The following is a 26198-nucleotide window of genomic DNA, read 5'->3' as shown; positions in this document are numbered from 1 at the left end:
AATAGACTGCAACAGGTCAATGAACATACACCGTAGCCGGTAACAGTCACCGGATGAGATTATGGGATACAGCACACGGAGCGGTGGCTTATGGACCACGACTTCCTATCTAAGGAAATCTACAGATACCACAGAAATGTAAGATGAATCAAAATGTAGTTTTTCCCCTACTCAGTATGTATTAAAATGAAAAGTTCTTAACATACTCAGCGGTTGTTTTAAGAAGAACAACTTTTAATTTCGCTTTAAATTACCAATCAGAACAGTATTTTAATCTTATTTTAAATTCATTTACTTTACAATGCTGGCCCTTGAACTTGGGACTCTCTGCACATGCTTGCAAGCAACTCTACCACTGAGCTGTGTCCACAGCTTTTTTTTTTGCTCATGTTTTAGAGAAAAAGTCACTTTATATGTAACTCAGGTTGATTTGCAATCCCCCTGCCTCAGTGTCACCATTGCTGGATTATAGGCATGAGGCACCATGCTGGGCGGAAAAACCAAAGACCTTGTAATGATAATCTGGCTCTTGGGTGGATACAATTCACTTAAAGTACAAATGAAGAAAGCAACATTGAATTACATAACTAGATTTGCATAATACTCTAAAATCCATCTCTGGGATTGAGTATATAGCTCGAAGTATATAGTCTGAGTTAAGCCTAGCATGTGTGAGGTGCTAAGGTCCAGTATCATCAGTACCTCCCCAACAGTTCCAACACATACAGGTCTCCTATACACTTCTGGTAGTGCTCTGTATTAAAATGGAGTTTGTGAGTGGATTTCTGTAGATTCTATTTAGTACTTTAAATGTAGCTTTTCCTCATTTGGATCAAGAAATTTCTGGTGTATGTTTTGGAGATTTGCCAAAGATTTCTATATTAAAATCAATACTAATCATACTTAAAAGAGTAATTTCAAACCTGATAATCAAAACATATTAGAGGGGGTTGGAGAGGTGGCTCAGTGGTTAGGAGCATTTCAGAGGACCCAAGTTCAGTTCCCAGCACCCATATGGTGGCTCACAACAGTCTGTATGCCAGTTTCAGGGGATCTGATGTCCTCTTCTGACTTCCTTCAGCATCAAACACACACAAAATGTACATTCATATGTAAAAGCAAAATACTCATACACATAAAATAAAAAACAAATAAAATCAAAAGAACATTACAGAGGGCTAGAGGGCTGGAGGGCTGGGGGTGCTACTCAGTGGTTAAGGACTTGCCTCAAAGACCTGGGTTCAACTTCTAGTAGGGGGTGGGAGAGAGAAAGTGCAGGAGAGCTCAGTTTTTTGTTTTTTTATGTTTCAGTTCTATTTTCAGCCACCAATAAACAGTCTCATTTCAGAAACAGTATACTAAGGACATAATTTGACATAGAAACCCTTCTACAGAGTCTCCTAAAGTCATTCCCAGGCATGGCACCTTATACCTGTAGTCCTGACTCTTTGAAGGTGGAGACAAGAAGACTGTGGTGAACTACACAGGGAGTTCGATCTCATGCTGGTGAGAGTGAGACACTGTTCTCAAAGTCCTGCTGACATTAACATTCAGCATGACCATCTTTCTTTCCTTGTTCTTTTCTCTCTGAATCAATATGCCAGGCGTGTTTCACAGAACACGTTACATAGAGTTCTATGTGAATACACCTAAGAGGCTCTTTAAATCAGAAACGAACTCAGAACAATCCAACCCCTCTTTATAAACACAGCCCCTGAACTCCAGAGACACCGTGTTTCACGTGGTCAGAGATAAGCCAGAACCAACTGCTGTGCTGCACAGCCTTCAACTGGATCAGTGTCAACGTATGGAGAGTTTTGAAAGAACTGGACACACTGAGGTTGGACCGAACATTTATATCCAGGAATAATCAATTCCTTCATCCATGGTGGACTTTCAGTTAGCTTACCTTATCGAAGGGAGGGTAATAATAAGGCTGCTTTTTATTATCTGGGAACTTAATATGCAAGGCAGTTGCATTTTCAGCATATGGGTTCGTCTGCACAGTGCCCATGGGATTTAGCATCTCTTCCAGCTCATCTAAAACATGCAAATAATTTAAATTTGTAAGAAAAAAATTTTTGAAACTTTAAAAAACAAAAGTCTGGTCGGGTGGTGGAGGCATACACCTTTAATCCCAACATTGGAGAGACAGAGGTAGGTGAATCTGTCAGGTCGAGGCCAGCCTGATTTACTGAGTGAGTTCCAAAACAGTCAGGGCTACACAGAAAAAAAAAACTGTCTCGGAAAAAAAACAAAATAATAAAACTAAAATAAAATACAGTTATTAAACAAACAAAAAACAATAATGAAAGTCTAGAACTGATTTTCTTTCACGAAAATGTCCTAAATGTTGTGTCACCTAAGAAAGGTGAGCAAATTGAATCAGGAGGCCTTTAGGCATATTTGAAGGACTTCATTTACCTTGGCCATCAAGCTAAATTTACCTGGGAAACACATCCTTTCACTGTTTGCTAACTGTGCAGGGTGCTCATTCACCAGGACAACTCTGAGCAATTAAGCTGTTAGAGAAGACACTGTTACCTTGGAGGTTTCCATAAACACAGACAAAAATAAAATGTTTAAAATAAGAATGCATTGAAATAAAAAAATACACACTCATGAACTTGTCTGTAGCAAAATATTCATTGTACGTCAATTAGAATAAATAACAGATGGAAATGGGTGAGCCTTTAAAACAAGGATTCAGAAGGCAGATAGATAGATCTCTGTGAGTTCAAGCCCAGCCTGGTCTACAGAGTGAGTTTCAGGTCAGTCGCAAAGAGACACTGTCTCAAATACAAAACAAAACAACAAAAAAGAGTAACAAAGACAATTTCTTTACTGAAACACAACAACAGCAGTAAATCAAAGAAACCCCGAGTCATGCACAGTGAAGCGCTAGCTGCTCTCCAGCACTGGGAACGCACACCTTACCAGGAAAGGACGACCAGCTGTGCAGTATGACGTCTCCAGATCTCAGCTGTCCTTTGAAGTCAAAAACCATCGTATTTACCCACGCTACAGGATAATGCTGTTGAAAAAAAGTATCATCAAATAAATGAACCAGAATGGACTTCAAGGTGTGACGATGCTCATGAAATTTCTGAAGCTCTAGGTAATTTCCAATTCATGCAAAATGAAAAGAAGATATAGATGAGCACAATTTCAATTATCTTTACAACTATTAGGAAAAATTCTACAGGCCAATTAATATACCACAACAAAACAATATGCCCACAAAACAGAAAATTTTGTTTCAAATTTTGAAAGTGAAAAAGAGTTTTTAGATGATGAATACAGTGTGGGTGTACAGCAGGTCTTAGCATGGGAGAAAGCTGTGCCTCTGGAGAGTGCAGGAATTACTTACACTGTTAAAAGGGAGGCTGCTGTCAGACTCACACCTGCAATCACAGCTCAGGAGGCTGAGGAAGGAGGACTCCTGTTAGCGTGGGGCCACCCTGGGCTACAAAGCAAGCTACAGACCAGTTTGGTTTACAGAATGAGAAACTGCTTTTTTGTTGTTGCTGTTTGCCTTTAGACCCAGCAAAGCTACCTACAAGACCCTGTCTGGAGAACAACAAAGGTGGCAGTACACGGTTAGAACTTTCATGAGGCCAGCCTAGTTTAGTGGTGTGTGTGTGTGTGTGTGTGTGTGTGTGTGTGTGTGTGTGTGTGTGTGTGTATACATATATTTCTTTTCAAACCTTGGAGAAGAATTCTATTATCAAGATAGGAAAGCCCACATAGGAACTAGCCCCTCTATGACATTTGAGATATTAAAATTTATTTTCAGAAGGATGTATCATAATAAGCAGAGGGAGTGCTTATATTCCCATCTGTAGTGTTCTGTTATACACCAGGCTGGTCTTACATGCTGTGCAAGCAAAAGTTCAAGGTTATTCTCAACTAGTAGTCTAGTAGACCACCCAGAGATCCAGACAGTTTCAGGCTTGTCTGGGCTGTGAGAAAACCTATCTAGAGAGAGTAAGACAGGAGAGACTTTAGTGGGGGTGGGAAACCACATTTGACTAATAACATGAAATAGAAAGGTTAGGACTATGGGTCAGTGGTAAACTCGAGCACACAGAAGGCCCTGGTTCAATCATCAGAGATGGAAAGTTGCTGGTTCTGAGACTACTCAGGTGCACACACTTTTACTCAATAGGCAGAGGCAAGGGGGTTGAGAGTTCAAGGACAACCTAGGTGACACAGTGAGTTTCAGAGCAGTCAGAACTATACAAAAGACCCCATCTTTAAAATATTTATGTGTGCATGCCTCTGAATGTATGTGTGTGTGCGCAGGTAGAGATACAGAAGATGACCATTTGACATCAGGGCTAACATCCTTTAGCTAGGATTTCAAAATTCAAGAGATTCTGAAAGTTAAATGTGTTTATACTAAGGTGATAACAAATCAGAAGCAGAGATTGCCTAACACTAGCAAAAAGGCTTGATTTTTCACACGGAGCACAAATATTCTTATTTCATTCCAAAACTCATGTCCGATCAGACATTTGTGTCTTAAAGTCACATCAAGTGTGCTGAGTGAGGTGCAATCTATGATTTTTTTCAAAAATAAAAAAAAAAAACCTCAAGTTTCAAATATACATACTTGAAATTTTAGTTTAGGTACTGCAGACTAGCTGCTTTTAAATGTTGCCACTTTCCAGGTTCAGTGGCTCCTACCTGACAGTCCTATCATGCAGAGGCTGAGGCAGGAGTGTCACACTGAGTTCAGGGCAGGCTGAGCTACAGGGTGAGTGCTGGGCCCCTAGATTTTCTGCTTCTAATACAGGACAACTTTATCATGACATTGCCTCAAATTTGAGAAAAGATACGAAGACAGAACTTTATCATCTTCTTAAAATTAGTTCTTAGGGTTCAAGTCACATGAAATAATTTAACTCCTTTTAATCATTTCAGAGCCTTAAAATATCCTATTTTATAAACAATTTTCTGAAATTATATCATTACCATTTTCCCAGCTTTCCTGATGGTCTGATATTTAGAGGGATTAATAGTTTTTGTTGATTTCTTCGTTTTTACTTTATCCAAAACAGCATAAACAGCAAAACATAATCGAGCCATTCTTGGTAAGTCACAAATATTAATATCAAATTCCAGTGGTTCATTCCAAATATGGTCGTTTTTTCCTGATATCTCCGAGCTTACAACAGTTTTACACAGGAGCTCAGTTCCATGAAAAAGACCAGCTCTGACATGAACCTGTGAAGGGAGACAAAAACAGTCAGGAGCGTTGCACAACCAAAGAGCCCCTCTCAAGGACAACAAGACCTGAAAAGCAGAGCAGCAACATTAGACACCTGTATACAGATGTCGGCGAGCACTCGAGACACGATGGTGAGTTAATCCAGTGTTCCGTTAGTAAATAGAGTAGCTACAACACCAAATACTGGTCAAAACACCAGTGGTGTCCACGGAGGAATGGGGCTAGAGAAACTAAGACAGTAAGAATGATATTTTACATATAGAGGAGGCAGAAGCAAGAAGAAAAGAATTTCAAGGTCAGCCTCAGCTACATAGTGAGTTTTGAGACCAGCGTGGACCACATGAGACTCTATCTCAGAAAAAAATAAACAAATGTAAAAATTATATGAATTTGTCATTATTTGTCAATAGACAGTTACAGACAGTCTAATCACGCCACACATCCCTGGCCTTTCTGAAGATTCACGTGCAGGACATGCAGTTATGCTAGGATGTAGCTTAGGTGGCAGAGCATTTGCCTAGATGCACAAAGCCTCTGTTCCCAGCACTGCACATAAATTAATCTTCTCTAATTATCTTTCATTCCTGTACATTTAGTTGTACCTTGACAAGGCATATAGGAAATGCCACGGAAAATAAAGTGAATTAAAAAAATGAAAATGAATTAACTTCATTCAGTCACTTGTAGATGTGTGTGCGTGTATATGCTCACATGTGTGCAAACAGAGGAAGAGGGCTGCATTGGATATCTTCCTCTTTCCCTTTCTGTTGGACTTTTAAAGGCGGGTTCTCTCAGAGAAGCTGGACCTTATTAATTCAGCACGGCTGGCTGGCCAGTGGGCTCCAGGGATCTACCTCAGAAGAGAGACTGGACTCTCCTTTGAGGAGCCTGTATTCAGTATTTGGGCACCTGCCTTTCTTCTGAGCACCTCTTCCTCCAAACCCTCATGCTAACGCCCAGATCTTTAATAAAACATCCAACGTAGCTGGGCAGTGGTGGCACACACCTTTAATCCCAGCTCTTGGGAGGCAGAGGAAGGTAGATCTGAGTTTGAGGCCAGCCTGATCTACAGAGCAAGTTCCAGGACAGCCAGGGCTAAAGAGATAAATCCTATTTCAAATAAACCAAAAGCAAACCAAAACAAAATCTACTTTTAAAAAAAAGTGAGCAAGAGTAGAAATAAAAACTTGAGATGCACTTGGATGTGGAGGCAGGAAGAGAGAGAGAGAGAGAGCTCAAAGCCAGCCTGTGTTACATGAGACCCTATCTCCACACTGCCCAATAGTTAGGATTCTCCTATCATTCAGGAAATGTCGTGGGCTTTCAAAGCTGTGCCAGAGACCAAATGTTAATTTGTCACATCACAATCTGTCAAGAGGCTGCTTTGTTCTGACTTAGAAGAGGAAAACTATCCAGGCATGTGGCAATGTTGGCAATGGCTGTATTAAATGTGCAAAGTCACCATGCATGGTATTTAGTGTCCCGGACACTAAAGGAGGGAGATAAAAAGATAGAGCTTCGATGTTTTCTACTTACATATATTTCAAATTATTAGGGGTGCTGACACCCACATGAAAATCACATCACAAAAGCTAGGAGGCTGCTATGAATGACCAATATATGTAATGCAGAGGATGCCTGTATCATGTCTGGGTACAGGCAGTTTCTTGACTCCACATGTTTATATCCTTTGCCAATATGAAAAGGCTTCCTGTATTACTTTTTTGAATGTTTTTTTTTTTCTGAGCTGTAATCTTTTCTTCTCCTTCTGAAATCCAGAGAACAAGGCTGCTAGACCTTCTGGGATTGCCTCACAACCCTTGAAACACATACTATTCTGCCCAACATTCTGTTTTACTCTGTGGTACAAAAATCTGTTGATTAATCTTTAAGTTCATTAACATTTTCCTTAATACCATTTTGCAACAGCATTTTCTTAGTTCATATAAAATCTAATATACTGCACTCTTTAGGTTTGGTTTTGGGGTTTTGAGACAGAGCTTCCTATATCCCAGGCTGGTCTATAGTTCAACTTACTATGTAGTAGAAGATGACCCGATTTTCCTGCCTCTACCTGCAAAGTGTTAGGATTATCGACAAGAGCCACCATGCCTCACTTAGCTTCTATTTCTTGATTCAGATTTTTGTTTATTTTGGAGACAGGTCAGGCTATATAGGCCAGGCTGGTCTGGAATATCCCCCTGCCTCTGCTTCCCGAGTAATGAGATCACAAAAGTGTGTCATCATCATACAACTCTAGCTTGTTTCTTCTTTTACATATTCTGTTTAGAATCTCTGTTTGCCCTTGGTTGCAGAGGCTTATTTATAACAACTTTCTAATGTCTCTTTGATACTTGAATCACCTTAGCATTGCACCTGATGACTGTCACTGTCCATACAATTTGGAATTTTCTTGGGTCTTTCCATTCCAGGTGCAGGAATGAAATGTTGGATTGTGTGCACATTCAAGGCAGAGCCCTGCCTTTTTATCTGAAGCATTGCAAAGAGCCATCGCTGCCAGATACAGTTCCAATGCTCACCAGGCCTTCAGTGCTTCTGTAGGGCTACTTCACGCATGTGCGTGCATACACACACACACACACACACACACACACACACACACACGAGCCAGTCTGAGACTGAAGACCCAGACACTTATATGCACAGCCAAGGAATAAGCTGAACAATATATGAAACTTAACCATGCTTTTCAAGCTTCTCTCTCCCTGCAATCTTCCGTGTACTTTCCTTTTTGTAACCTGAGTATCTTCTTTATACAACCAGAAGGTTGGAGTTTTATTCATGTGTATTTCCTGCAAGCCATGCTAAGCATTTTCTGTTCAAAAGAAATAGGGAGAAAAGCCCCTGCTGATGTACCATATTCTTCAGATTACAGCACCTCTAATGGAGAAGAAACTTCAGCTCTTGAGATTTAGGATTCTACCCATCCTTGAAGCTGTCTATGATACTGCTGCTACCACAGCACAGGAGCTGGCCAGAGCTCAGTGGGTAAAAGTGCTTCCCATACAAGCCTGCCAGCCTGAGGTCAGTCCTCAGAACCCACAGAGGAAGGAGAGAATCTACCTAATTTTCAAAGTTATCCTGAACGCCACACAAATTGTACATGCCTGCACTTGCATGCATACAACAGATTTTAAAAAATTAATTTAATAGAAAAGAAAAAAAGAAGGAGAGTGAAACAAGGGTAAGATCTCTGCTGCCGCCGGGCGATGGTGGTGCACGCCTTTAATCCCAGCACTTGGGAGGCAGAGGCAGGCGGATCTCAGCCTGGTCTACAGAGCTAGTGTGTCCTGTGTACATGTACGTGCAGGTACCCGTGGAGGACAAAGGTGTCAGATCCCTAGGAACTGCAGTGACAGGTGATGTCAGCCACTCAATGTGGTTCTGGGAACTGAACTCTCGAGCCCAATCCAATTTTCTTTTCCTTCTCTGGCTGGCCTGGAACACACTATGTAGACTAGGATGACCTCCAGCTCATACAAATCCACCTGCCTCTTCAAACTGAGTGCTGGGATTAAAGGCCTGCACCACCCGCTACTCCAAATTTCTTTTTTTAGAGACAGGGTTCCTCATTAGCTATAGAGCCAGTTCCAGAACTTGCTCTGTAGATCAGGCTGGCCTGGAACTCACAAACATCCTCCTGTCTCTGCTTCCTGAGTGCTGGGATTAAAGATGTGTGCCATCTTTCTTAATCAAAGCTTTTCCACAAAAAAAAAAAAAAAAAAATCAAGGATCAGAAATTTTGAAGTAAATTCTTTCAAACATTTAAGTAAGAAAAAAGAGCAACTTTATTACCTTATTTAGAAAATAGACAAGGCGGGAAGGGAGGGGCTTAAGTGATGGCTCAGTGGTTGAGAGCACTAGCTGTCATCCCTTTAAAAGGAGCTGAATTACATCACCAGAACCCACATAGCGTGGCTCACAACTTCCTCTAACTCCAGTGGGTTCCGGATTCTTGGAGTACGGGGACACATGTGGCATTCCTTTTCACATACACACCAATTAAAAAAAAACAAAACAAAACAAAGAGCTGCGCGGTGGTGGCACACACCTTTAATCCCAGCACTCTCGAGGCAGAGGCAGGAGGATCTCTGAGTTTAAGGCCAGCCTGATCTACAGAGCAAATCCAGGACAGCTGAAGCTACATAGAGGAAACACTGTCTCAAAACCAAAAACAGACAAGCATGCAAGCAAACAAACAAACAAAAATCCAAAAAGTTAAATAGAGAAAATAGACAAGAGAAAGAGCTCTCTACTTTATCCATCTAACCACTGTCTGCCTGTCCATTCGGCCATATTCACCCACCCACCTGTCCATCTGTCCTCATGCTAACATATGCCTGACAAGCCATTCTACTGAACTCCATGGCGACCCTTCTCATTTCATCTGGGCCAACACTATCCTGATACAAATGAAAGGCTAAACACGTAAGGAAGCACATGCCTATAATCAGTGGTGAGGCTGAGCCGGAGGGTTACTGGAAGTTTCTACATTGAAGTGTAAGACTCCTGTCTGGTCTACTCTTCAAAATCGAAAGTGTAACCCAATATTTCCCACAAGCAGAAGTAAAAGCCCTAAAATAAGGCACATACTGGAGGCTTGATTAATCATCTAGATTAATGAAGAAACTGAATAGAAGTAAAAAGGGTGTTATTACTGAATAATAATAAAGAACCACAAAAGCAGCAAAGAACTAGGGCCAGCAAGATGGCCCAGCAGGCAGTAGTGTCCGCTGCCATGCTCAGTGATGCCCAGGACACACATGGTGAAAGGAGAGAACCAATCAGGCAGTAGTGTCTGCTGCCATGCTCAGTGAGGCCCAGGACACACATGGTGGAAGAAGAGAACCAATGTCTGCAAGTTGTCCTCTCACTTCATATGTGCGCACATGTATGCACACAATAAACAAATAAAAGGTAATAATTTTTAAAAGAAATAAAGAACTGATGAGTGGGGGGACTTCCTTCTTATGTGCAAGGCCCTGGGGCCAATTCCCAACAAAGTCAAAAAGCAACTAATATTAAAACAAGGGAACCATTAAATTATCTTTGCAAGTCAGACACAGTAGCCCACAAGCAAAGAACAATGATGCAGCCCCTCTGTACCCACATGCATTATCCAGCTGTAATCACTGAGCGAATATATGGATAAATATGGATATGAGCACATATATGGATAAAATATAAAATATACACTATGTCTCAAAGGACTCGAAGAAAGATTTGATGATACGAACTCTGCCCATGCTTCTTTCCAGGGTCTCACGGAACCCAGACTGGTTTAAACTCTTGACCCTCCTGCCTGTTTCCACCTAAGTGCTGAGATTACAGGTCATACCACCACATTCTACCACTGTGTTTAATTTCTGCTTTTAAGAATGAAATCCTCAGAGCCAAACAGTAGTACCACACTCCTTTAATCCCAGCACTCAGGAGGCAGAGGCAGGTGGAGATCTGTGAGTTTGAGGCCAGCCTGAGTTCCAGGACAGCTAGGGCTGTTACACAGAAAAACCTTGTCTCAAAAAACAAAAAAAAACAAAAAAAAAAAGGAAGGAAGGAAGGAAGGAAGGAAGGAAGGAAGGAAGGAAGGAAGGAAGGAAGGAAGAAGAGAAAGAAAGAATCCTTAAGGAACTCTACTGAATGTTTACTAATCCACAGGAACATCTAAGGTGTCTTCAAAGATGAGTAAAATAAATCACGAAATATTGCTTTCTAACAACACTAAACAAAAGGAAGGAAGGAAGGAAGGAAGGGAGGGAGGGAGGGAGGGAGGGAGGGAGGAAGGAAGGAAGGAAGGAAGGAAGGAAGGAAGGAAGGAAGGAAGGACAATGCTAACATCCTTGCTGTCCATCCCATGTGTTTACGTGTTGGTTTAAACACAGGGGATACTGATGGGGCTTGCTGAGTTTGATTCCCTTCTGATGGGGATGACGACAAGAACACATGGACATCTTATTTCTTCATCCTATCATACTTTGCTGTAAAAGTCATGATATACATTTTACAAGTTTTATTTTTTATTATTTGTGTGCACGCATGTGTGCATGTTCACATGTTCATGTATGTGCCTGTGTCAATTAAAGCACACCACAAACATACAGGAGCCCATGGAGGTCAGAAGAGGCTATTTGATGATCTGGAACTGGAGTTACAGACCATTGTGAGCTGCTGTGTCGGTGCTGGGGACTGAGTCTGGGTCCTCCGCAAGAGCAGTTCAGTGCTTTTTCTGACATGGAGCCATCAATCTGGTCCTGTGATATATGTTTTGAATTTGAAAAAACAATAAAGGCAGGGTGGCATATGCCTGTAATCCAGAGCTTGGCAGGTTAAGAAACAGGGAAATTAGGAGTCCAACGACATCTTTACTACAAGACGTAGTTTGAAGCCAGCCTGAGCCATATGAGAAACTGTCCCTATTAAAAATAATTTTTTTAAAAAAGAGGGAAGGCGTAGTGATACACGCCTTCAATCCCTGCACTGGGGAGGCAGAGGCAGGAGGATCTCTTTGAGTTTGAGACCAACCTGGTCTGAGGAGCTAGTTCCAGCAGTACAGCCAGGCAACAGGGCTATATTGAGAAACCATTGAAAGAAGGAAGGGAGAGAGAAAGGGAGGGAGGGAAAAGGGAAGAAAGAGAAATAAAGAAAGCATAATGATGAAATTTTAAATTAGAAGAAAAGGATACCATTAAAACAGAAAACAGGCAATCTGCAAATGAGCCAGAAACACACGGTTTAAAAAGAAAAACTGAGCTGAGATAAACACGAAGCACTTATTTTAACACCAGCTGCCCAAACAATATCTGTAAGTTGTATACATTTTAGCTTTACTTCTAACATACAAACACAGCAAACTCTTACCACATCCGAGTAACTTAAGGAGGCCATCGGTAGAATACAAGCTTCTTCTGCCTAGTTCTGGATCTGAAGCCAGAATATCCTGGGACACTACAAACACAGCATCAGGTATTCCAGCAGAACTTTACTAGTCAAATAATTCTTTAGAACTAAAAGGCTATTAGGCATAGATTCATGCCTGCAGAGGCAGGAGGATCAAGGAGTTCAAAGCCAGCCTTAGCTACACAGTTAGAGGCCAGTCTGTATTGTATGAGACTGTCTCTAAAAACCAAGACGGAGAGACTATTAATAGGTTTATGACAAGCTGCCACACTCTGTCTTTCACAGTTGATGGGTATGAATGATACCAGAGAGCTCACCAATTAGAAGTGGGGCACAGGGCCATGCAATCTTAACAAGTACTCACTTTCACAGTTTCTTCTGTGTTAAGCTTATTTCCTTTCACCAAGACAATTTGGAAAGGGTTGTTGTTGTCCCAGACATGCTATAAAGGAACAAAACACACACAGAGGCTGTTAAGTCAGAGAAATGAATATGACACCATAGCTGTGGTGGCTAGTCATATGTCAACCCAAGCTACAGTCATCTGAGAGGAGGAAACCTCAGCTGAGAAAATGCTTCCATAGATCTGGCTGTATGAACCTGCAGTGCATTTTCTAGACGGATGGAGAAGGGCCCAGGCCATTGTGGGTGGTGCTACCCCCGGGCTGGTGGTCCTGGAGTATAGAGAAATGCAGGCTGAACAAGCCACGGAAAGCACGCCAGTAAGCAGCAACCCTCCATGGGCCTCTGCAGCAGCTCCTGCCTCCAGGTTCCTGCCATGTTTGAGTTCCTGCCTTGGCTTCTCCCAGTCAACTGTGTGTGGCTTGAGATATGTAAGACAAATAAACCCTTTCTTCCCCGCATTGCTTTTAGTGACAGCGCTTCATTACAGCAATGGTACCCTAAAGTACAAGTCATGGAAGTCTTTCAGCTCTCACACAGGGCAATTTAAGAAAAGAGAGCTCTGACTTAACAGTTAAAAACCACACACTGCTGGGAGAGGTGGTCACACCTTTCATCTCATTACTCCAGAGCCAGAGGCAGGTGGAGCTCTGAGTTTGAGGCCAGCCTGGTCTACGATGAATTCTAGCACAGGCAGGGCTGTTACACTGAGAAGCCTTGTCTTGAACCCCATCCCTCCACCCCTCACAAAGATACCATAAATATCAAATTAAGCATTATAACTACTAGCGCTTGATTTTTATGTCTGTTACTTCTAAGAAATGAAGTGAGGGAGAGAGGTAAGAGGGAGTGAAAAGGTGATGTGTTGACTCCCATCTGTAACTCCAGCACTGAGTTTGAGGCAGGAGGACTGCCATGGGCCTAAACTAGATAAGTTCAATGCCAGCCTGAATTCACAGTCAAAGACTGTTTCAACCCCAGACTCACCCCAAAACATTTTAACAGGTTAGGCTGATAGAATGAAATATACTGCACTCAGGCAGCTGAGGCAAGCTTGCCACAAGTCAGGGGACAGAGCTATAAGCAAGACTATCTGAAAAAAAGAAACAAAACGTCTGGGTGTTCAAATGCTCATGTTGATAAAGCGCAATCTAATCTGCTATTTTGGTGTGGGAGCACCAAATGGCGCGCAGAAGAAAGCTACTTTTTGAATTTATGGGAAAGATGTTGATTTCACAGAAGGAGAAGTGAGCAAAGGAAACGGTCTGACAGAGCAAACACACAGACTGAAAATCATGTGGCTTTGGGGTTACCAAAGGCTGAAACAGGAATCTTACAGAAATAACTCGCGTTTTCTTTGGTGGTAAGGGCAGGGGAAGGTTAGATGAGTTCCGGTTGATGGCAGCCTCTATGGCAATCATTTCTTGCTCATACATTTTCTTGATCTTGCAACATTCCACGAGGATGAAATGGGGCAGGGTCCTATTCATCACACAGTTCCGGATATACTACAGTAGCAAAAGAGACACAGCTTTCAGGCAAACACGTAAATCAACAACAACAAAATCATCTGAACAACACTATACTAAATTTACGTTATAGGTATGCTACACAATTCAGTATCAAAATTATAATCATTTGAAATCACAACATAGGAAGTCTGGAGATGGTTCAGGTTACTAGCAGCTTGTCCAGAGGACCTGAATTGGATTCCCAGCACACATATAGTGGTTCACAACTGTAACTCCAGGTACAAGGACCCTGCACCCACTTCTGGATTCTGGGCACTGAATACAAATGGTGCAATCCATGCACATGGACAAAACACCTATACACTTAAAATAAAAATAATTAAAAAAATATTACAACACAGGAGCCAATGAGATGGCTCATTGGGTAAAAAGTTGTGTTTATGCCTGACCTCCATGGTGGCAGGAGAGAAACAACTTCAACAGGTTGTTCCCTATTTCCGCAACCACACCCTGGTGCACACACATACACATAAAATAAATAAATGAAAATGCAGTAAAATCTCGACACAGTGACTGGCATGGTGGTGCATCCTTGTGGTATACTGCTGGGAAGCTAAAGACAGGGATCACAGTTTGAGGCAAACCTGGGAAAACAGCAAGTTAGCCCAAGTATTAGCAATAGAGACCTGAGATCACCTACCCAGTCCAATTGCCAGCATAAAACAACCAACAACAAACCTCACATAAAACAGCTATTGTTAGTTGAGCACCTAATTACCAAGGCACCTATATTACTGTTATTCTTCATAACAGTCTCCAAGAGCCCAAGTTCCACTTCACAGCGTATAAAATCAGAAGGGGAACTCATACACCTGCATTTCTAATATAAACCCAAATATAAACCGCTCTGTCTGCTGCCCAGGTCACACTTTAGTCGGTCAGCCAGGAATGGTATATGTGATCTCTGAAATGCCCTTTCCCAGCAGAGGATTCTAGGTGAGCATTGCCAGTAGTTTACTCAGAAGACCTCTGATCATTTCAGCCTAAGGCACTGTTTTAGCTTCATAAAACCAGCAAGCACCACAAAGAATTCTTCTTAAATTCTCGACAGTACTAACTATTTCTCCCCCTCCCTCCCCCTCCTTCTCTGTTTTTTGAGACAGGGTTTCTTTGTGTAACAACCCTATCTGTCTTGGAACTCACAGAGATCCTCCTGTCTCTGCCGCCTGAGTGCTGGGATTAAAGGCGTATATCACCACCGCCTGGCTGACAGCAACTATTCTTATTGCCAAAGATTCCAAACAAAAATATATAAATACCATGAATTGTTCAAAAGACTAAACTTCTATAGATCCAGTGTACGATCCAATGTGTTTTATGCTAGCCTGATGGAGACTGCCTTGCAAGACAGCAGAACAGGAGGAAGAAAAGTTTCCAGGTTGCTCACAAGCACTTTCCTTCTTCCTCCTGATCAGCCAAAGTTTAATCGCTTATTCCACCAAAGCTGTGCACACAGCCTGTGTCCTAGTCCCCCTCACACCAGAACCTTGACGGGGCATAAAATTCTGTTACCTGTTAAGTGAATCCCAAGCCCTGCTTTCTTTTTGTCTGCTGGAGACAAGATATCATGCATGCACTCGGCTGCTGGGAGCACATGAGCAGCACTGCCACACCTGGCTTCAAATCTTTCTTTTCATACACATATCACTTAATATTTGGCACCTGCCTTACCCCTTTAAATAGAACAGAATAAAACAAGCAAGGCATGTCAGCTCCCTCACTTGTGTGGTCCATCAACTGAAAGCCTGAAGCAGGATTACTTCCCTGAGGGCTACAGAGTGGGACTTTGTCTCAAAAACACCAGCAACAACACTACCCCCCCACACACACACACACGTCAAACAAACAACCTCAGCTTTAAACGGCTACTACTGACCTCTAACTTGGCCCTTGCTTAATTACTATTCCTTTAGCAACGCTTTTTAGTTTCCAAATCAGTACAAGTATCTTTAAGTTCAAAGCCAAGAATGGATCCTTTCCAAAAAAATCTTGATTCAGGTATGGTGGCACAGACCTTAGTCCCACTACTCAGAAGGCAGAGGCAGGTAGATCTCTGGGAGATCCACCTACAAAGTAAGTTACAAGGTAGTTACAAGGTACAGTCTACAAAGTAAGTTACAGACAGCCAGGTATTCACAGTGAGAGCTAGTCTCACTCAATTTTAAAAGCGCTGTACATCTCTTAGGTGGACTCCACGTGACTCCAGAAACAACTTAAGGCAGCTTAATTCTTGCAATGAGAGAGTGAGGTAGCTGGTTTGTGTTAGGATAAAAGGGTAGATTACTGAATCTATTTTTAACCAAAAAAGCAACTACTAGTCTTAAATATTTTACATTGGTATGAATTTTTGTATAATGATACAAAATTGAGGTTATCTTTGTTATACTGGGATATGTTTCCACTCTTGTTTAATATATTTTTTATATTGATGAAAATTTGAGGTTATTTTTGTTAGAACACACTGTACATACAAATCTACTCTTGTTCAAGGTATTGTATCTATACAGTTAATTTAACAATGTAATATATTTTTCTAATCCTTGAAAGCTATTATTACAAACTATTTAGGATAATAAAGAAATGCAGGTTAATAGTTAGTCACCTACTATGATCAAACTTGTAGTCATGTTAGATATATTTTCAAAGTCAAAATGATATATTTTTAGGTAAAAAGGCTGTCTTCAAACATTTCAGAGATCTACAGACTATGGCACTTAAGATATGTTAATAATATAAGGTTCTTAGCCAGGAAGTGGTGGCGCACACCTAAAATCCCAGCACTGTAGAGGCAAAGGCAGGTGGATCTCTGTGAGTTCAAGGCCTGCCTGATCTGCAAGAGCTAACATCAGGACAGGCTTCAAAGCTAAGGAGAAACCTTGTTTCACCCCTCCCCCAAATTATATGTTTTTTTTTATGACATTGAGACATATCTGCTCCTGGCAGCACCAATCAATCTACTTTGGAAAAGATGATGGGCACTGAAGAAACTCCATATAGAGTTTACTTTCTTTACGGCAAAAGTTGGCCACTGGGCAAGAAACTGCCCTTGCCTCAGCTGCTGACAGTGTGCTATCCAAATTGGATAAGCAGGGCAGAAAGGAAAGTGATTGCCAAACTTTGCCAAGACAAAATAGAACAGTCCTTCAAAAATCCTACTTCACAAGTAAGTCTGTCAGATATTCTAGGCCTGTAGGCTGCAGAAGGATGCCCCAACATTAGAGAGGAACCTTGCATGACTACCTAGGCAGCCAAATGTTTCTGATATTTCTTACATTTTTTGGAAGTTGCTTATTTATACTTCCTACTTACTTGAATAATAATGTTTTCTTCTTGCGTCTCTGATGGAGTTGAAGACTAGACAGTTATAGTTTTCCTTATTAACAAATTCAGAAAAGAAACTCACAAAAGAGGTGTAAAATATATAGGGCTGAGAGACATAAAAAGGTAGCTTTGGGTTGGTAATACAAGTTAGGATAGAAAGTGAATTAGAACAACACTGGGTTCACCAAGATAGGATAGATAATAGAGTATTTTCTCTGAATTTTTCAAATGCATATGGTTTAGACATTGTTAATGTGATTATTGCCTGTATATAATTATATATAGTTATTACACATTGCATATAGTTTTTAAGTTAGTTAAAACCTTCGTTTCTTTATTTAGACAAAAAGAAGGAAGTGTGGGATATTTTGTTTGTGTTCTGACAAATAAAGCTTGCCTGGAGATCAGAGGATGGAGCTGGTTACTATTTAACCATAGAAGACAGGCACTGGTAGCTCATGCCTTTAATCCCTTTTAATCCCAGCACACTGAGGTGGAGGCAGAAAGTGATAAGGTGGGGTGTAAACAGGATCTCACCCTTTTGAACTGAGGAATGAGAGGAGAAGGAAGCAACTGGCAGCTGCTCTTGGTTCTCTGATCTTCCAGGTTTTACCCTGATATCTGACTCCTGTTTTTTATTGATAAGTCTAATTAGGATCACACTTCAGGTTTGTTTGCTTATTCATTTACTTATGAACAGAGGGAAGATGTACGCCATATAATACACACATAGAGGTCAAAGAACAATTTCCACTTCCACCATGTGTGTCACAGGGATCAAACTCAAGTTATCAGGTTTGGAAGCAAACACCTTTTACCCACAGAACCATCTCGTTATCCCGCTGGCCACTGCAGACAACATATACTCAAAAAATTTAGTGAAAAAAATATATGTATGGAAGGCCAATTGGAAACTAATGCTTGCATGATTCTTTCCACATGTGGAAGTTATAAAAAAGGACAAAGGGTTAAGAAATATGAAAATAACAATGAACTGGAATGCAGACAATGGCAAAGCACATGTTCAACATTCAGAGGGCCCTGGGTTCAGTCCTCAACAACAACAACAAAAAACTAAAAGAATCTTTTCTTTTTAAAATGTATTATTATTCTGTGTACATGTTTGCATACCATGGCTCTCATATGGAGGTCAGAGAACAATTCTGAGAAATTGGTTCTCTTTCTACCTTTACATGACTTCCTGGGACCAAACTCGGGTCTCAGTATGGCTCAGAAACCACCTCTACCTGCTGAACTATCTTTTTTGTTTTAAAACAAAAACAAACAAACAAAAAAAACCTTTTACTTTTTCTATGAATTGCTTACAAATAAATATCTATTTAAGAAGTAGGTTCTTTTACTTCCTCCAGAATATAACACTTAAATCATATGTTTGTGATATGGGATTCCCCTCTGCATACTGTGATTACTATTTATGAATTAAAAAAAAAACTGGCCTGGCCTGATAGGGTAGAACAGAGTTAGGTGGGGAAAACTAAACTGAACGCTGGGAGAAAGGAGGTGAAGTCAAAGAGAAGCCATGGAGACACTGCTAGAGATAGATGCGCTGAAACTTTGTTGGTAAGCCATGACCTCGTGGTGATGCACAGATTAATAGAAATGGGTTAAATTAATATTTAAGAGTTAGCCAATAAGAAGCTAGAGCTAATGGGCCAAGCAGTGATTTAATTAATACAGTTTCTATGTGGTTATTTTGGGAGTCTGGGTGGCCAGGAAACAAACAAGCAGCCTACTACAACATGTTTGCATAAAGAAATAGCAAGCAGCTATACATAACAAACTGTGTTAGGAATTCATAATGCTACAGGAAAATGTTAAGCACAGAAATAATCCACAAGCAGAATGCAAACACATAGACACACATTCACATGGACAATCACTGTGTTCAAATCAAACATACCAGGTTAAAAACACAAACACTTGCCCAAATTTTAGTAATGATTTCCTAGGGGTAGGGCCAAGCAATAGATGTTTAATATATATTTCTGCAAAGCCTTCTGTAGGATCCAAATATTCAGTCTGCTGCAGACACTTCCTTAAAGATGAGGAAGTTAGAGGCACATGTACACTGTTCTAGTCAGTCAACATACATACCTGGAACTGAATTAGTGGGTATTCTCCAAATACATACTCCACTCTCCCGCTGACTTGTAACACACAGTCATAGGGGCTAACTTCATCTTCCTTTCCATGAATAGTCAAGCGTTTCTGGATTGCCAATTCATTTATTTTTATAGGAGTTAAATTGGGAGACACTTGAAAACTAAATACATCCTAAAAAGAGAGAAGGCAGAAAATGTAATACATCTTATGCTTGGCTAGAAATTTCAATTATACTCAAAGAGTGCAACAGCATGCACAATGATAATGTGTGTGCATACAGTCCAGTAAATTGTTCTCCATACTAAACATGTACACATATAAATTGTTTTCAAGATAATTTGTAAACCATGTTCCCATATTCTAAGTGTCACGACTCCCAAGGTAAATTCAATATTTAGCTAAAGTTGCTTGTATGGTGGCATTCTTCTATAATCTCAGCACTTGGAAGATGGACCCAGGGGATCAGGAGTTAGGGGCCAGCCTGGATACTTTCAATCTGTATACTAAGTTTGTGCTTTTGAGAAATACAGTAGTCATTAAATATATATATATATATATATTCATTCCTTGAAGTGCCTCCTGGCTTCATGAAAATAGAATAATATGATATGTATGACTGTTTACTATTCTTTTACACAAAGGTATTATTTAAATGTCATAATCATTTGTTTTGTTTCAAAGAAAAAGACCCACCCCAAAAATCAGCTGAAGCTTACAATCAGGCAATAGGCCAATGAATAGTGTCCTATTACTTATTGCAATGCCTGGGGCTATGGGGTGCAGCTCAGCAGCAGCCCACTGATCTAGCATGATGACCTGGTTGGTTTTTATTGTTGTTGTTTGTTTTGTTTTGTTTAATTTTCAGTTTTGGACACAGAGTTTCTCTGTGCAGCTCTACCTATCCTGAAACTAGCTCTGTAGATCAGGCAGGTCCTGAACTCAGAGATATGTCTGCTTCTGCCTCTGGAATTAAAGGTGTGCACCAGTAGGCATGGCCTTGGTTCTGATGACCAGGACACAGGATGTGTGTGGAGGGCTCTTTATTGGTAATTGGTAAGAAAAGAGCCATACCTTATTACTGATTAAACCATAAATTAATGATTTGTCTAATTTTATAACATGCAGGAAGGGAAGGAGAAGGGAGGGAGGGTAAGAGACAGTGTATGTGTGTGTGTGTGTGTGTGTGTGTGTGTGTGTGTGTGTGTGTGTGTGTGTGTGGTATAGTGTGTGTAGTATGTGTAGTGTGTGGGTGTGTGTTGTCAGAGACTGAACCTATGGCCGTGTGCATACTAGGTAAATGCCCTACTTTTGAGCTATACGAGCAAACAACAACAGGGATTAAAGCTATAGTTTAAGTGTTTGTATGGCAGGCATGAAGGTGGATTCAAACCTCAGAGATGAATAAACCAGGCTAGCATATACACCTGTAATGCCAGCACTGGGGACAAGGGGTCAGCGGGGTCAAAAGTTAAAGGCCATTCACGATACCTGCCTGAAAAATAAATGAAGAAAGAAAGGGGAGGAAGGGAGGGAGGGAGGGAAGGAAGGAGGGAGGGAAATGTAGGACAAAAGGGGGGAGCTATTGACTAGGCTATTTTTTTTCTCTCCTGTTTAAAATATCTGGAGATGACTCAGCAGATAAGAGCAATGGATGCTCTTCCAGAGAACCTGGGTTCAATTTCCAGCACCACATGGTGGCTTACAGCTGTTTGTAACTTCAATTCTGAGGGATCCAATGTCTTCTTCTGGCCTCTGGACACCAGCCCTGCATGCAGTGCACATACATATATATGTAGGCAAAGCACTCATATGCATAAAGCAAAAAAAGAATTAAAACATCTCTTTAAAACTTTCCATTCTTGGCCGGGCGGTGCACGCCTTTAATCCCAGCACTTGGGAGGCAGAGGCAGGCGGATCTCTGTGAGTCCGAAACCAGCCTGGTCTGCAGAGATAGTTCCAGGACAGGCTCCAAAGCCACAGAGAAACTCTGTCTCGAAAAACCAAAAACAACAACAAAAAAATCTTTCCATTCTTTTAGAACTGTAAAAAGCAATTACATAGTTCAGTTTGACAACTCACTTCTAAACTATTGTAAGTCATCGAAAAAAGTTTGTTCAAAGGTTTGTTTTTTAAACAGTCCTATGTAATTATAAACAAAGTCCATCAACTCTAAGTATTTTTTGTTTGTTCGTGGTAGTGCTTTCTAAGAAAGAAGCTCTCCTAAGAATAGAAAGCATCTTCAACAATGGTGTTGGCATAACTGGATGTCAACATGTGGAAGAATGCAAGTAGATCCATATCTATCCCCATGCACAACTCTCAAGCCCAGAGGGATCAAAGACCTCAATATAAATCCAGTCACACTGAACCTCACAGAAGAGAAAGTGAGTAGTAGCCTTAGCCTTCAACACAGGGGCACAGAAGACCATTTCCAAATGTAACACCAGTCGCACAGACACTGGGAGCAACAATAAATAAATGGGACCTCCTGAACAGAAGCTTCTATAAAGCAAAGGAAACAGTCAATAAGACAAAAAGACAGCCTACTGATTGGGAAAAGATCTTCACCAACCCCACATCAGACAGAAGAGTGGTCCCCAAAATATATAAAGAATTCAAGAAACTAGACATCAAAATACCAAATAATTCAATTTAAAAAAACAGAATACAGATCCAAACAGATTTCTCAACAGAAGAATCTCAAATGACCAAAAGACACTTAATGAACTACATCCTTAGTCTTCAGGAAAAATGCAAATCAAAACGACTCTAACCAGTCAGAATGGCTAAGATAAAAAAAAAAACACTGATGATAGTGTATTATGAACAGGATAAGGAAAAAGAGGAACACTTCTCCATTGCTAGTATGAGTGTAAACTTGTATAGCCACTTTGGAAATCTGTATGGCAGTTTCTCAGAAAATTGGGAATCCCTACCTCAGGATCCAACAATACCACTCTTGTGCATATACCCAAAGGATGCTCAATTATACTACAAGGAGATTTGTTCAATTATGTTCATAATATAGCATTATTTGTAACAGTCAGAACCTGGAAACAACCTAGATGCCCATTAACCAAAGAATGGATAAAGAAAATGTGGTACATTTACACAATGGAGTACTACTACTCAGTGGTTAAAAAAAATAGATATCTTGAAATTTGCATGCAAATGGGTGGAACTAGAAAAAAACCATCCTGAGTGAGGTAACCCAGACCCAAAAAGACAAACATGGTATGTACTCACTCAGAAGTGGATATTAAACGGAAAACAAAGGATAACCAACCTATAGTCCACGACCCCAGAGAAGCTAGGTAACAAGGAGAACCCTAAGAGAAACATACAAGGATCCCCCAGGAAAGGAGAAATAGACAAGATCGCCTAACAAAATTGGGAGCATGGGGATGGGGGAGGAAGGAGCGTAGAAGAAGAGGAGAGGAGAACGGGAGTGGGGAGAACATGAGGGGATGGGAAAGAGAGGGAGAGCAAGGAAAGATGTATCTTCATTGAAGGAGTCGTTATGGGGTGAGCAAGAAAACTGGCACTAGGGAAATTCCCAGGAATCCACTAAGATGACCCCAGCTAAGACCCTAAGCAATAGTGGAGAGGGTGCCTGAACTGGTCTTCCCGATGTCATCAGAACCTTCATCCAGCAACTTATGAGATCCACACGAAAGCACTGGGCAGAGCTCCCAAAGTCCAATTGAAGAGAGGGAGGAGTGAGAGTATGAGCAAAGGGGTCAAGACCATGATGGGGCCAGCCCCTCAAACAGTTATCTGAGCTCGTGAGAACTCGCTGATTCTGGACTGATAGTGGCGGGAAACAGTATATAGGGCCAGAGAAGGCCCTCTGAATATGGGTGACAGTTGTATTGCTGGGGCAGATTGTAGGGTCACTGGCAGTGGACTAGGATTTATCCCTACTGTTTGAACTGGCTCTTTGGAGCCCGTTCTCTTTGGAGGGTTAACTTGCTCAGCCTAGATATAATGGGGAGGACCCTCTTGGTCCTGCCTCAAAGCAATGTGCTAGACTTTGTTGACTCCCCATGGGAAGCCTTACCCTCTCTGAGGAGTGGAGTGGGAGGTACAATGGAGTGGGAGGAGAGGAGGGAGTGGGAACTGGCACTGGTATGTAAAATGAGAAGCGATTTTTTTTTCAAAAAAAATTTAATTAATTAATTTAGAAAAACAGCTATTTAAGAAAAAAAGAATGGAGTAGCAGCTAGGAAAAATCAGAGACTCATTACAAAATAACAATAACCAAACACTACCTGGCTATTTTCAAAATGCACAGCCACAATCAGCTTCCCTCCATAAAGTTTATCCTCCAAGTTCTCCAGGACGGACGGCTCGTGCTCAGGTGGGTACGTGTGCTTCAGCCAGTCAATCCAAGACAGCCCCACCAGAGACTGAATCTTGTCCTCACTGAATTTGCGCATTTTTCTTCTAAACTCATTCACTTCAGGATCCTTCAAGGCATCAAATTCATGAAGACCTACAGAAATTTTGTAAAGATGTCATTTTTAAGCAGCTAATAACATTTTTTTAAAAAAGAACACAAATATCTTCAATACAAACTAACTTGGATATTTGTCTTTTACCAAGCAGACAAAAAGATGACAAACACAGGCAAAATAAGCCTCATGTATAAAATACACATGCTATTGGATCTCTAAAACACACAAATTAAAATATTATGTAGAAATGGATTATTTATCAGTATCACAGCTATCAAAACTGAACATGGAGGCACACCTGTAATACTGGCAGAATTTGGAGGTGGAGGCAGGAGAGCTGCTACAAGTTGCAGAACAGCCAGGGTCATAAAGTAAACACATATACACTCATAAAAGTATATACATGTATAGTGAAAAATGAAATTCATAATACACAATTGAAAACTACATGATAAATGATTGTCCTGGATAGTCATACACTGTCCAAAAAATACATTATTATAAATTAACTGTTAAAGACCTGCAATTATAGTAGAAACATTTGGACTCCCAGAAGTCATATCTTACCAACCACATATGTCTCAGGATAGTTATAAATGTGTCACAACACAAAATATTAATGAATAATTGGAGGGGGTAACCTTTGCATGGTTCTTGCTCATGAACTCTATAGGTGATATCATGTCTCCTACAATGAGAATTTTTTTATATTTATTTATTTATTATGTATACAATATTCTATCTGTGTGTATGTCTACAGGCCAGAAGAGGGCACCAGACCTCATTACAGATGGTTGTGAGCCACCATGTGGTTGCTGGGAATTGAACTCAGGACCTTTGGAAGAGCAGGCGATGCTCTTAACCACTGAGCCATCTCTCCAGCCCCCCTACAATGAGAATTTTAGAGTTCACTGTTAACATTCTTCTGTTGGGTGAACAATAGGTACTACAGGAAGGAAACAAATGAGTTCCCAGTAACAAAATCTTTACTACGAACTATGTCTAATCCACCTCTTTTTGTGGGGTTTGGGGGCATAGGAGAATGTCTGAGACAAGATTTTACCAAATGAGCCTGGCGGTGGTGGCGCACGCCTTTAATCCCAGCACTCGGGAGGCAGAGGCAGGCGGATCTCAGTGAGTTCGAGACCAGCCTGGTCTACAGAGCTAGTTCCAGGACAGGCTCCAAAGCCACAGAGAAACCCTGTCTCGAAAAAAACCAAAAAAAAATTTACCAAATGGCCAGGCTGCTCACAAATTCAAATTCCAGACAATTCTCATGGCTTGGCCCGACTGCTCAAACTGCTGGATGCACCACTATACCCAGCTCTAGAATACCTTTAAATGTCTAAATTGCCTACCTGTCTCAGTTTCTACAGCCAGGAGCCTAATCCTAGCTCTCAGCATCTCTCCTTCAGGTGACTATCACAACTTTTACACAGATTCCTTACTTTGAAGCCTTTAAAAAACTTACGTACATTTATGTGTTTGGTTAAAGACACACATGGATGCACACACGGACAAATACATGGATGCACACGTGCACATCAGAAGACAGCTGTGGGAGTCACTTTCTCCTTCTGCCATGGGGTACCAGGAATCAACCTTAGGTTGTGTGGCTTAGTAGCTGGTGCCTTTACTCAGTAAACAGCCTCGCCGCCTTCCACTTGAAGGCCTAACCTCTCCAATCTTACAGTCTGAACAAGCTTTTTAAAATGCAAACCTGATCATGTTACTTCCCATGGAAATTCTTTCAATAAAAAATTTCCCAGAATGGGGCTGGCTCAACTACCAAACGCTGGTTTTGCAGAGGACCAAGCCTGCACACTGCATCTACTTTAGGGGGCTCACAACTACATATAACTCTAGCTCTAGAGAACCTGACACCCTCTCTTAGCCTCCACTGGCACCGCACTCTCACGCACATAGCCAAACACAAACACATATTAAGAATAAAAATAAAACTTATGGACCTCTGGAATGTCACTGCCCTTTTTGGAAAGGTTTTGTGTGAATTTTTAACTTTTGTCCATTCTCTTGAATTATCAGGGGAAAAAAACCAGCTCAACCAAGATAAAATGAATCCTTCCACACCAATAAATATCCTGGGTTCGTTTGTTCCACTAAAACTACAAATGGAATTTAAGGCACCATAGCAGATTCGGTCTTTCATGTTTTCAAGTTCAAACATTCCACTAGATCTGAGGAGGTGAT

General features: G+C 41.0%; 1 protein-coding gene across 2 annotated transcripts in view; it reads right to left on the bottom strand.

Moving 5' to 3' along the window:
* The window catches only part of Pik3cb (phosphatidylinositol-4,5-bisphosphate 3-kinase catalytic subunit beta), a 104415-nt gene that overhangs the window by 32513 nt on the left and 45704 nt on the right, over positions 1–26198 (bottom strand). For both annotated transcript variants that reach the window (XM_075964898.1, XM_075964897.1), the window contains 7 exons: positions 23802–24025; positions 19522–19701; positions 13891–14061; positions 12516–12593; positions 4978–5229; positions 2938–3034; positions 1910–2040 (listed from right to left, as the gene is read on the bottom strand). In XM_075964898.1, coding sequence (XP_075821013.1) covers positions 1910–2040; positions 2938–3034; positions 4978–5229; positions 12516–12593; positions 13891–14061; positions 19522–19701; positions 23802–24025 — 1133 coding nt within the window. The remainder of the gene's footprint in view (positions 1–1909; positions 2041–2937; positions 3035–4977; positions 5230–12515; positions 12594–13890; positions 14062–19521; positions 19702–23801; positions 24026–26198) is intronic.

The sequence above is a fragment of the Microtus pennsylvanicus genome, chromosome 3 (genome assembly GCF_037038515.1).
Source record: "Microtus pennsylvanicus isolate mMicPen1 chromosome 3, mMicPen1.hap1, whole genome shotgun sequence".
Lineage (NCBI taxonomy): Eukaryota > Metazoa > Chordata > Mammalia > Rodentia > Cricetidae > Microtus > Microtus pennsylvanicus.
The sequence above is the reverse complement of the archived record's forward strand: the minus strand, read 5'-3'. Positions and strand labels throughout refer to the sequence as shown.